This window comes from Xenopus tropicalis, chromosome 4 (assembly GCF_000004195.4).
Source record: "Xenopus tropicalis strain Nigerian chromosome 4, UCB_Xtro_10.0, whole genome shotgun sequence".
In the NCBI taxonomy this organism is placed as follows: Eukaryota; Metazoa; Chordata; class Amphibia; order Anura; family Pipidae; genus Xenopus; species Xenopus tropicalis.
In genome coordinates, this window is record NC_030680.2 from 107,830,109 (window position 1) to 107,842,858 (window position 12,750).

General features: G+C 38.4%; 1 protein-coding gene across 1 annotated transcript in view; it reads right to left on the reverse strand.

Annotated features, from left to right (window-relative positions):
- Positions 1–590: 590 nt before the first annotated feature.
- nos1ap (nitric oxide synthase 1 adaptor protein) overlaps positions 591–12,750 on the reverse strand; it is a 48,591-nt gene continuing 36,431 nt past the window's right edge. The window contains 2 exon segments of the mRNA NM_001079247.1: positions 591–4,015; positions 4,108–4,417. Coding sequence (NP_001072715.1) covers positions 3,499–4,015; positions 4,108–4,417 — 827 coding nt within the window. The 3' untranslated portion in view covers positions 591–3,498.

Sequence of the window (12,750 nt, forward strand, 5' to 3'; positions counted from 1 at the left end):
AGAATACAAAATTTACTATAATAAATTATTATACTATACTATATTACTATAATCTGTTCCTTGAATAAGTTACAATTTTATATGCTGAAATCCAGCTGTAAAACAGTTCTCTTTCTGCATCATCCTGAAATCCTGGCAGGGAAGGATGGACCAAAACATTAATGTTACAAATTGTAACAACTTCTCCGCAGCTTACAGACAGCATGCAGAAACTACATGACCCACAATGCATTGCACTGTGATCTCTCTCCTTATTGACATCACGTGTCCAGGGAATTGTGGGATTTGGAAGGATGCAGGCTGAGGACAGTCAACTAAAAGTAGTAAGTTAGATCAGCAGGAGAACAGGGGGTCAGGCTTAGGTAACTGTTCCAAACATTACATTAAAAATCATGAAAAGCCTGCATATTTTTTAAGATGAGTTTGGGTAGAGGTCCCCTGTTAAGCATATGAATTTCATCAAGCAACTCCCCTAGGCTACTGCTTCCCAGGCCAGTTCATAAGGTGCAGTAAATATGAATGCTCTATTTTATGACCGCAATAAGAAGGAATTTAATGAATTTCTAACACTATATAAATGAGACAAAACATTATAATTATATAGATGTTTTATTGTGCAGTTTATGTACGAAAGATTACAAAAGTACAGTACAACTCTGCTATAAAATATAAATAGAAAATATAGTCTCCCTAAATTTTATGGGTCTGAATCAGTAGATAAATGCCATTACAGTATGTATCTTTACGAAACAAAATATAATTTTACATATATATATATTAACCTTCAATGCCTGACAGTTTTCCCATACAAAAACAAGTCTTTTCACATGGCCCTGCCAATGTGATTACCCAGTCCAGGACAGCAGCCTGCCCTATCCAGCTGACAGGTTACTATCCAAGGCACCGCAACATAAAGTGACAAAAGGTAACAACAGCAAAGCCAGCCTGGACTTCAGTTCTTCAATATGAAGTGTTTTGTATCAGCCTTTCTCTAACAGAACCTCACTGGATGTCTCAGGCCTCAGAATGTTTACAGGTCTGGGACCACAATACAGGATGAAGATTAAAATAAAGCAGCCATTGTATCGTGTGGGTCCCTAAATAGTTTAGCAATGCTTTACCCTCTTGGAGCGGAGTACCTTTTTTTAAATGGGCCCTGTTGATATTTGCTTCATCGAAGCCTAAAAAGACCAATTCTTATGTGTCCAACATTTGTACCCAGGTATATATTGCCTCTCCTGTAATTCACTAATCACTCAAAATATTAGGCCTTTATTCACATTTCCCACGCATTAATAAAGGCTGCATTATGTTGGTCACCTGCTCCAGCTTTTGGCAACTTAGTAAAAAAAAAAAAAGAATGCTAAGCAAATTTGCTGCCATTTCTTCTACCACTGCCTGACAATGCACATTTGGCCACTTTTCCACTGCCACGTGCCCTTTTAAAATTGTGGAAAAAACTCTTAGCCTAAGAGTAACTGGTAGCATGATGCAGACAGTGATAAAAAATCTGGAAAAATATGGGGAGGCAATAGTAGAAAAGATACTGCAGGTTGGGGTGTGGCAGTCTATGCATCTCAGTCTAATAACAAGCATCATTCCATACTTTTGATCTGGGAAATGTTGATTTTCCACATTGTCTTTTTCCTAGTCAAAACCAATTTGCTGTTCAGCTTTTGTACAGCATTCTAGTTTGTGCATAGAAGGTCAGAGCAGTGTTTTCAAATCCGCTTGTATCCCACAGATGGCAGTCATGAGCAGCATTAGTCGAACACAGACTGAGTACATGAGTCAAGCTAAGAGATACCCCAGACAGAGTATTAGGCCACATAGGCATAGTGCTGGAATTGAAAGGAACACTGGCCTTTATCATGAGAAACGAGCACTTTGCAAAGGACTGTAGATGAGAATGTCTTTGCATAAACTGCAAGGCACTTCCAGGAAAACTGTGACATTCTGGTGCTTGGGTAAGTATAGAGAAGGCAAGATTATGGCATCATCTGCAACATCCAGTTTAATATTCCTTTATTTGTACAGGTCTTCAGCTTGCTATCTGTACACTGGCCTCTTTTGGTATGTCATGTGCAACTAACTTGGTCTAGGCACGCTGCCTACTGTCCCACCCTTGCCTTATTGCCTTATATAAGGTTTCCTCTTACTTCCACACATACATCATACTTACATTAGGTTATATGCACCCCCTGTTTTACATAAATCATTATGCCTTATGGCCTTTAGACCCGTACTGGCAATCTGTGTATTCTGCCAAATGCCAAAGGGGCTGCTGTAAAATGCCATAGACAGTCACTGTGTATTGTGCTGTGTATTGTGCTTTAAATGCTAGGGCTGATTTTTAATCTCAGTCCAGACCTAATGGCCTTTATTTTTATGATGTGACATTGCTGATCCACTGAAACAACCTACTTGCCGGTAAGGGGAATTGGTCAAAATTCTAGCCATGGAAGTAGCAAAGAAGGCTAAAACGTGACCAGTGCAAAGTAATGGCCAGTTTCAGACACACACACTAACTCAGTCAGCCAGCCAATCGTAGCCAACCTGCACCAGAAACCTGCGCAGCTCAAACCATTTCTTTGCATGGAGTCATACTGACCATCACATTAAAATTCCTATGAAATTCTCATAGAAAATAAAAGATATAAAAATGTATAACAAATATGTTTAAATATGAATACAGCCCTTTTGTGAATCCTGAATTAAACAAACCTTTAACATGAAGCAGCAGGAATATCTACCCTTGAAAGACAAATCCTACTACTTGTGCTTAGCAATACTTAACAGTGGCATTTGTATTTGCTAGAACATTAAGGCACTGGCCCACTGAAACTTTCTACACAAAAGAGTAATTTAAATGAACAATAACTAAATGAACAATAACTAAATGAACAATGAATATTTTCATCCTACAGTATATTTGAAATGAGATGCCTTTTTTCACTTTCATTCTATAGCACTTCCGCAGCACTAAACAGATAGCAAACATACTAATACACATATAAAAAATTCTGGTTCATTGAGAGGCCCGTGCTTCCAAAAAAGCAAAAATGTCAGAAAAGGTTTCTCAAAAACTGGCTTTACCTAAAAACCCTGAAATGCTTAATAAACACATGGATATTAAAACTAAGGTCTTCCAGTTGTGATCCATTACAGCTCCCACTAGCTAAGGATGATGGGAGATTTAACACAGCTGGAGGTCTGAAGGCTTTATAGGGGCCCCCAGTCTCCTGGTGGAATAAAGAAATTGCATAGCTGAATATACTATATTTACAAAGTATGTAATGCAGGCACTTAAGAGATGATTGCACAATTCTTTATACCAATGTGTTTGTATTATATATTGTAGGTTAACTGTAAGGCAGGCATCATGGGAACAGCCATTATTACGACTCGCCATTGATGAGTGTACACATAGATACAGTAACTAAACTAAGTACTGTACAACCAAATAATGGATTGTGGTTCCAACATCCACCCTAAACGCTAGTCAAAGGAGAGGAGGTCTGGGTGTGGACTGTCTGTATCTAAGGTGGCGTTTCTTGGCCATAAACCCAAATCCACATTATTATATTCCTCTTCCAGCAGCTCAACTTGGCTGATACTGCTCTTGATGCTCATGGTTTCTATATGGTTGGAGGAAATGACTTTGAGACTTATTTCGGACTTTTCCTTGTGTATGAGGTCAGGTATTGAGAGCGTTTCCTCTAAATGATTTCCCTTTACACTCTCTGTCTGGTCCACAATCTCACCATCTCCTTTTCCATTGATTAATGTTTCTTGCTGGTGGTTGGTCAGTAGTGGTTTCTCCTTTTCAGCACGTGCTTCACTGAATGTCTCCTTAGGCACTTCGGCAGTGGCAGGCAAAGGCTTCTCTGGGCTGCTTAGTATAGGGTTGGGTGAGATCATCATGTCTTGGGTGGTTTTCAGAGCACGAGGAATTCGCTTTTTCACAGACGCTGGAGGAGGATCAAGCCTAGGAAAACTTTCTAGATTCTTGGACCTGAAATATTAAAAACAAACACAATTTATTAATATACTGCAAATAAATCATTAAGGGTAGTAAGAAAATCTACTATAATTCTTTCCACTCACATTTGTCCCTCTTCAAGGTTCCCACTGCATGTTCTGTCACTGCTGGACCATTCTGCAGCCACCGTCTTGTTGACTTCCGTTACTCCAATGTCTCCTTTTTCATTATCTTTCCTCCGAAGGAAGTCATTCACCTTGGCTCCAACTGCCTTACCTAGGTTCTTCAGGTGCTGCGTGCTGCCTGCGAGAATACTGACCCCTGAAGGTTCCGAGCTAGTGCTGCCGGCGAGTCGTGTTAGTTGCGTGAGAGAATGACTCTGCTGTAGCTTTGGCACTTGAGTTGCATTGGAGTTCTTGAACATGCTTTGATCAACTGTGAATTGAATAGCAAAGGGAAAAATAAATGTTTGCTTCCGTGTCGACATTTATACTGTCTCTAAAAAGTCAGTGTATTATGAAAGACAAGGGAGAAAGTGAACTGTGAGCTCGGCTTGAAATACTGATGTCTGATTATAACACTGCCACATAGAGAAGAAGCTCTCATCTTTCTCCATCTTACAATTAAATCTCCATCTTTCACTGCAAAGTCTACTCATTACAATACGGATAGAATAAATAAATTCACTTATGCAGGTTGAACCTGTTGGACATTACAAATGCATTCCTAAATAAAAAGACGGTAATGGCTGTAGTGGTTTGTTTCATACATCAATTTCCCAAATAGTTTTCAGAATTTTTCTCTCATAGTTGCAATATATATTTAATAATTAATTTGAGTTCATTAAGCCAACTTTTGTTCCTGGCTGTAACCAATGCACGATTCCAGCAGGAGCCAGCAGTTCACTACTGCTCACAGCAGAAACAATTCATAAAAAGTGCAAAAACTATTAGAGAAAAATCATAAAACCTATGAGAAAAATAATTATTAATCATCCACTACTTTTTTAGTAAAAATTGATTTCATAAGTAATAGTAATTGTTCCCCTTTTAATTTTTCAGTAGTTGCTGGAAAAGCCTGATGCAACTATTGGCCATCTGTACCAATCATAAGAAACAAAATGGTTAACCTGGACATGTAAATCAGGAATAAAGAAATAATACCCAAAGTACTAGAATTAAACAAATATATAAATGAGTAGTATCTGCACCCTAAAAGTATAACAGATACCTAAACTAACCGGCACATGGTACAGGTATGGGATCTCTTATCCGGAAACCTGTTATCCAGAAAGCCTGTCTCCCATAGACTCCATTTTAATCAAATAATTCAGAATTTTAAAACTGATTACCTTTTTCTCTGTAGTAGTAAAACAGTATATTGCAACTGATCCCAATTAAGATATAAATAATCCTTATTGGATGCAAAACAATCCTGTTGGGTTTAATTAATTTTTTATTGATTTTTTAGTAGACTTAAGGTATGGAGATCCAAATTACGGAAAGACCCCCTATCCGGAATACCCTTGGTCCCGAGCATTCTGGATAATGGGTCCTATACCTGTATATACCAAGTAAATACAATAAACACCGATTTTTACTGTGTTCTACATAGGTACTGAAAGATGTTATGGTTAAATATACTGAGAAGTCCAGTTCTATTTGCCATATTATAAGAATGCAAATGTATGCAGACACTCAGTTTAAATGATGTCCTCACTGTGGAGTTCCATCTCGTGTATGCAAGAAACATCAAGACAAGGTTATTGTATGGCGCATGGGGCGAGCAGCAGCACACAAACCTAACAACCTAACACAGAGCCCAATGTAAAATTTTCCACCACTGGACTCTAAAGCAGTGCAAATGCATTCTCTGAATTTCATTCTACATATAGCAGTTTTATGGATGAGCTTGTGCTTGGCAGATAAATGCATAACGCCTAATAAAAAGTTTGGTGCAGGAGGAATAATGGTCTATGGAGGTTTACCATGCTTTAAGCTAGGGCCCCTGGTTCCAGTGAAACCCAAAAAATCCAAGTAAACGTTAACGCATGAGGGGGTGGCAGGGGTACCATAATGTTAGCTACCCTCCCATGAATTAAATAATAAGGCTTTTCCCCAGGCCAGGGGTCCTTTACAGAAAATAATGCACTGGTCCAGGGTTCTTGCTAAGGAAGCTGTGTGCGATCATCTTACTTCTAATTCCCAAGAATCTCTCGCACATACACTGTATCCTACAATGGAAACATTTACTATATGGCATATGCCCAAGCCTATGCAGAAGATCCCTGGGAATACTGTGTGGTGCGGTTTTTTTTTTTTTTTTGTTTTGTTTTTAAAAAGGAGTGATGTCCTGGGGAAAAAAATAGGCCAATTACTAAGTTCCCCCATAGAGACACGACAAGTGTAAGGTTATTTTTTGCACTATGTAATGGAACTTTTTTTAATAAATAGTTATGCTGCAACTACTCACTGGGGTCCAGTTTGTGCCAGCCTAAATTTTGCAAGAATTGATTGTTGTATTCTCCTTAAGCTGTAGGTCCGGGGCATGTACAACTGATGTGATTTAATTTACCTAACAACTGCTTTCCTAAGGTTTAAAATGTTGCCACCCCCCGTGAATTGGCCTTTCCTTGTCCCACAGTGTACAACATTCTTGATAATTCCATGCCCAATCCACAAAGCAAGGTTTTAGCAGACAGGGTTTACTAGGATGGAAGTGGAAGAACCTGACTGTTCTGCACAGTGCCCTGACTTTACAACTGAACATGTGGATCAAACTGGACAATAGACGGTGAGCCAGGCCTGATCGCCCAACATCACTGCCACAGTCATATGCAATAAGATATTGGTAAGGCACGTGTCTGGATACTTTTGGAAATATTGTGTATGCAAGGGCTATATTATATGAACATTATAATCAGTCTATAGAGCCCATAGGTAGACTGCGGCCATTAAAATGCCTTGGAAGGCATTTAAATGCATCAAGAGAGGGAAAAAGACATTCTTAGCTTGCAAAAGACAACTCATATAAAGGCATTTGTCACAAGAACAGTGCTTATAGCTACCATATTACAGATACAATATCTTATTCATGTTGAGAAATAGAATCAATGTAGATATATTTCATGCCCCATAAAGATCTAACATTCAACCACTTCTCTGTTTTTCTAATAATATGTGAACCAATCTCTCACAGATTCTTTTGTGTCACCTGGACAGTTTTAAGTATGAATTACTTCCCAGGAGACCAACATAATATTAGTACTGGAAAATATATTACTGCTCACTGTCACTGTGAGAAATGCGGCCTGCTTGAACATAGCTCTTCTTGACATATAAAATCAAATTTATTTAGATACAGATATGGATAGATTGTGGAATTTCAACAGTGACAGCAGATACTGGATGATAGAACAGTAACAACACAATACTATGGCTGGAGCAAATGGAGTTTTGCTTCTAAACACACATTATAATGTTTCTAAAGAACACAACCAACACCAAAGCTCAAGTGAATTGGGCCACCAGTGGAAGCCACATCATTCTTACCTTATACACAGAGCACAACATTCTCGGAAAGCACATTAGAAAAGAGAGATATAAATGGCATGTTTTAGACCCAGTGTTGTTTAATACATACATCACCAGACTGCGTTAAGAAATGAAATACAGTCACAAACAAACCGAACAAAGGAGATATACATGCCAAGTGGTTATGTCACTAGACTGACTTAGAGAGACCTAAACAGGTGACCAGTAAGCTCTACCTGCTGATTGGTTGCTATTGTTTACTGCACCTGGGCAAACATAGTGCCATTTATTACACAACCCCCTAAGGCTGTAAACAATATAGGGCATGAACATGGTGCCTGAATAATTAGTAAGCAGTGCTATATAAGATGGTAACAAAGCAAGATTTCTTATGGAAAGACCAGAGAAATTATGGGGGTCATTTATTAACACTTGGCAAATTGCTCATCTGCAGTAACCCATCAATTTATTGCATTCTTTGTTCTACCAGCAGCTGGCTGAAAAATGCCAATCATTGCTATGGGTTACTGTCCAAAGGCAAATTTGCCCAGTGGCACCATATAAATAAGGGAATAAGTTCCTTTTGCAAAAAGTTGACTTTCCTTTTCTGGTCACAGTACTCGCCACACACCTATTTCTTGGTTTTAGCGGAGGAAACCAACAAAAACTACAAATAACTGAAGCCTGCTTTGGAGAACAAGGTAAAGATCATGGATATGGGGGCCGGAAGAGATCAGCAGCTATGCTTGGGACTTGTCATTGGTTCCCAAGCCTGTACACCTTGGATACTGACATGCAGAGACATATACAGCTGACTTTTTTTTGTAACTAATAAGCTGATATTCAACAAAAAAGGAATGAAAAGAATTCGATAGCATGATACTGTGATACAGCTGCTGAAGTAAATTCTGTAAAATTACAGACACGGCTGGCCAGGGTAATACTTTTATACCTTGAATACCATCTGAACAATGGTAACAGACTGTAAACTGGCATAGTCACTTCCAAATGTGCAAAGGGCCACTCCAATGAAAGATGCAGTGAGCACTACATGTCTGTGTTCAGTAAACAGTTGTTAATGGGTTTATTGAGCGCTTAGGACATTTGCTGTCTATAAATGACACATTTTATAGACTGTCCATATCTACTGTAGATTGATTTGGAACAAAATTATATTATAAAAAGAAGTCTAATTCAAACAATGTCTCTTTTAAATATGAATTCAGTCATGCTTGCAGCAACTTACCCAGGTCACCACCAGGGACAAGGAAGGTGCTCCTTCTAACACCTCTAGAAGAGTAACATAAGCAGAAAGGACTATAAGACCCATGTACACAAGTTTGCTTATGTTGAAGGGTTGATGTTGGGGACCTTTGCAATATCTGATGCCAGAAGGCAGTACAGCCTGGTAAGTGACATGTGAAGATTTTGTGGCTTTTTAAAGGTTACAAAGTTAAATAGTGTTCTGTGAGTCCTTTCACAGGCAGACTTGGAACAGCCTAGTGGAGCCAGCAGTCATCAAGTACTACAGCATCATCTCAAACTGCTTATCAATGCAGTCATAGTCATGCAGGAGTGCAGTAATCTCTGAAAAAGCACAGGGTCTCCATCTATTATGACTAAAGCCGGCCATACACGCATCAATATCATGTGACCAATGAGCGCACGAAAGATCAGAATTGCTACGTGTATGGCCACCTTTAGGGGCAAGATCCCTGGCTTAATCCCATTTGCTGCTATCTCTGTTTAAGTGCTGCGTTGGTGTTATTTGGTGGCAGGAGAGGTATGTTCTTGCAAAAGGAAAGTTTAAGATGCAGATTGGCTCACAGCTTTTGGCTTAAATTATAGCGGTGAAGTAAGTCGTCAGTTGATTTTATATTCAGAACGGGGCAAAGGTGTTGCATGAGAAATAAGACTTTCAGTGGTAACCATCATATGCCCCATCTAGAGGGTTCCATAGTTAGTTCTTCAGGTGGCATATATCCATCTGGCTCCAGCAGAGAACACTGACTGCAGGGCACCAAAACATATTATTCCAATTATATTCATGTCTTATTAACTTATCTGTATTTTTATTATATCTTTTAAACTGGCTCTGGTTCAGTTTAAATAGCATTTCATCACACTTCAGAATTTCTAATAGCTGGGAGTTCCTGACAGGGACAGAGCTCAGCCAATCAGCAAGCAGTCAGTAACAACAATACAGACAACCTAGTACCAGGGCCTTTGCTCTTTAGGTAATATTTCGTTAACCCAAGCATCACACACAAAACCACTCGAGTCCCGGATTAGGGATTTAGGGAAGGTGCGTTAAAAGAGCAAAGAAGTGAGCTCTTACCTGCATACCAGACTAGTATTGTTACATCATTAACCATTCCATATGTGTAAGGTCATGTACTCAACAATTAATTCTTATGCACATAGACAGTGCTGAGAATATAATACTGGGAACTAGCTTCAAGTTATGAACATGATACCAATGTTTCATTCAAGGTGTATGCAATAAATAGGACACCCATTAACATAGAGTTGTTTTTTTGCAAGACAGTTGGACAAATGATAGAAACAAGAGGAGAAGATCCAAATGCTCCTTGTTTAAAACTTAAGTGAACCATAAATTTCCTTAATATAGTAAATCACCTCCTATTAACTAAAAATTCCTTTATGTTCTGTTGAAGAGGCTACAGAATATTTTCCAAACATCTAGGGCTGTGCTCATCTGCTGCCAATTAACTCTACTTTTTATTTATAAAACAGAATAGCAATGGTGTCTATGTGAAAAGTACAGGAGTAAAACTACTTTATTCTAAATACAACACTACTGCCCATTATAAGGTCAAGGTAGCTATACCCCCCTACAGTATGTGACCAATCACAGGTATAGCCATACTGCTATGAGCATACTACTAATAAAAGGGTATATCCATTTACTGCAAGTGCAATGTCCAAAGTGCAATTTCAGGCACAAGTCACCATGTGTTTTTCCCACAATGGAACATTTTCTATAATTCCAGTAGAACTGAGGTCACAAGAGGGAGATGTGACTAACAACTGCAAGAAAATTTTTTATTTGTGCAAGATTTTTTAGGTGCAAAAGCACTGCATCTATTGGTGCAGGATGCGTGGGAACCCTGGAGCTACCATCACCGTCAAGGTGGTAGTAACAGTGTTCCCCTTAGGTAATACAAGCACTTGCACAAAATTCAGAACATGAGGTTCAATGAAGGCCTCAGTGCAGAGTACTGAATAGAAAAAACTCAAGCAACAAAGCCACCAAATTTGTGTGACTAAAACTGGTTTTAGTCATAAATGACCGCTATATTCGATGTACAGACAGTTTCAGAATGTTTGGAATTATATGGTCAAAATTGGTTAAATTAGCGCTACCTAGTTTGGGCATGTAGGATCAAATCAATTAGCATTTGGTTTTACAATTAAATGAAAGAAACTATTTTGTTTAATGGAGATAAAATATGTACAGTTTTATGACCAAAATACTATTCAGCAATCTTTACTAGTCTGCTGTCATTATGGAGTTGCAGAGATCATGGATTTGTCTGTATCAAAACTCAGCTGGTGTGTCATCCTCGACGGACTCGCTAGTTTGTCCATGTATCAGAAGATTTCCAGCATTAAAGCTGAGCCAGAACCCCATCATAAACCATAAACACAATGTTGTGTGAATTTTAACAGATAGAGAAATTATTTTGCTAATACTCATTCACACATACACATTTCATATTAATACAACATTTCTACAATTTTTATTGTCTAATGTGTCTTTTGAATATCAAACCGTGTTGGCTGACTCAGTTGGGATTCTCTTTCTGTTAGGGTTTAGATTATGATATAATTATGCTTAGCAGCACTTTTAAGTACACATTAACTTATCTTTATGACAAACTGAAGTATGGAATGACCACATGTTAAACTCTAAAAAGAGGCTGAACATTAATTTAGATTGCATGGGTCATTATTTTAGACAAATGACTTCACTTTCTAGGCAGGAGAAAAGGTTTATTGTTTCCACTCTACATAGCAAGGCCTACTCTGCAGCTTATAAAACGTGGACTTTGCTCCACTCATTACCTAATCTAACACAAACTATTTATGGCAGCATATAAAAGTGATGTGCAGGTGTCACAGGGGCTTTGAATATTGAATATGCTAACAAACTAGATTATAGTGTCACTGTTCCACACAAGGAGCAACCTCATTCCCCTGATATCTTTATCCTCACACAAATGCTGCTCTAGCCCTTCTACTTGTCCATTGTGCCTACATAAGATACCCAACACACACCTCTTCATTACACACTTCTGCTGGCCCATTTAAGCAGGCCCGGACTAGCAATCTTTGGATTCTGGCAAATGCCAGAGGGGCTGCTGCATAGATAGTCACTATTTATTGGGTTGGTGGGGGTCTATTTGGGCCTCTGTGTACTTGAAATGCCAGGGCCTGTTTGGAATCCCTGTCTAGGCCTGCATTCTAGTACCTACCTCCAAATAGGCAAAAGGGTGCCAGAGGTACAGAAAAAAGTGTGCAGGTTAGTAATTTCTTCCAACAAAAGCAGAAGATGGCAATCCTTGTTATCCAGAGCTTTAAGGTCTGTGACCAATAACTAAAAAAAGTTAAGCAGAAAATGTGTGTAAAAATAATAATGATATTGCACACACATATTAACCAAGTGGTACCCCCAAATCTGTATTTTTATATCTTAGAAGTGAAAAAAAAAACTACTCTTTAAAATATTAATGTACATTTAAAGTTACCTGTCGGTCAATTTGATTATTTTTTGCTGATAGGGCTGTTTTTGTGAGTAATTGTTACTTGAAATTCCTAAACCTGACTGTTTTGCCAACCTGACTGTCCCTTCTCAGCCTGTCAGTTATATCATCTAATGCTAATGGATTACTGCTTCACAAATATGGCAGCCCCATCACAGAGGAACATGGGGGATCAGATAGATAATGTAAAAGCATGTAAAGACATTTTTATGACAAAATTAGAAATAGCATGCAAAGACAATGTCATGATCGATGTAAAAAAAAAAAAAAAAAAAAGGTTTGATTTCTGGTGTCAGTATCTCTTTAAAGCACTTATAATTGGCACTGTGGATATGTACTGTTAAGTAGTTGTATTAGTTTAGCAGAAAGGCAGAGAAAGACAGTTGGAAACAAGGGAAAAGATTATTATGTACAATAGCAAAAGAACTGTTAAAGTGAGAGAAGAGAA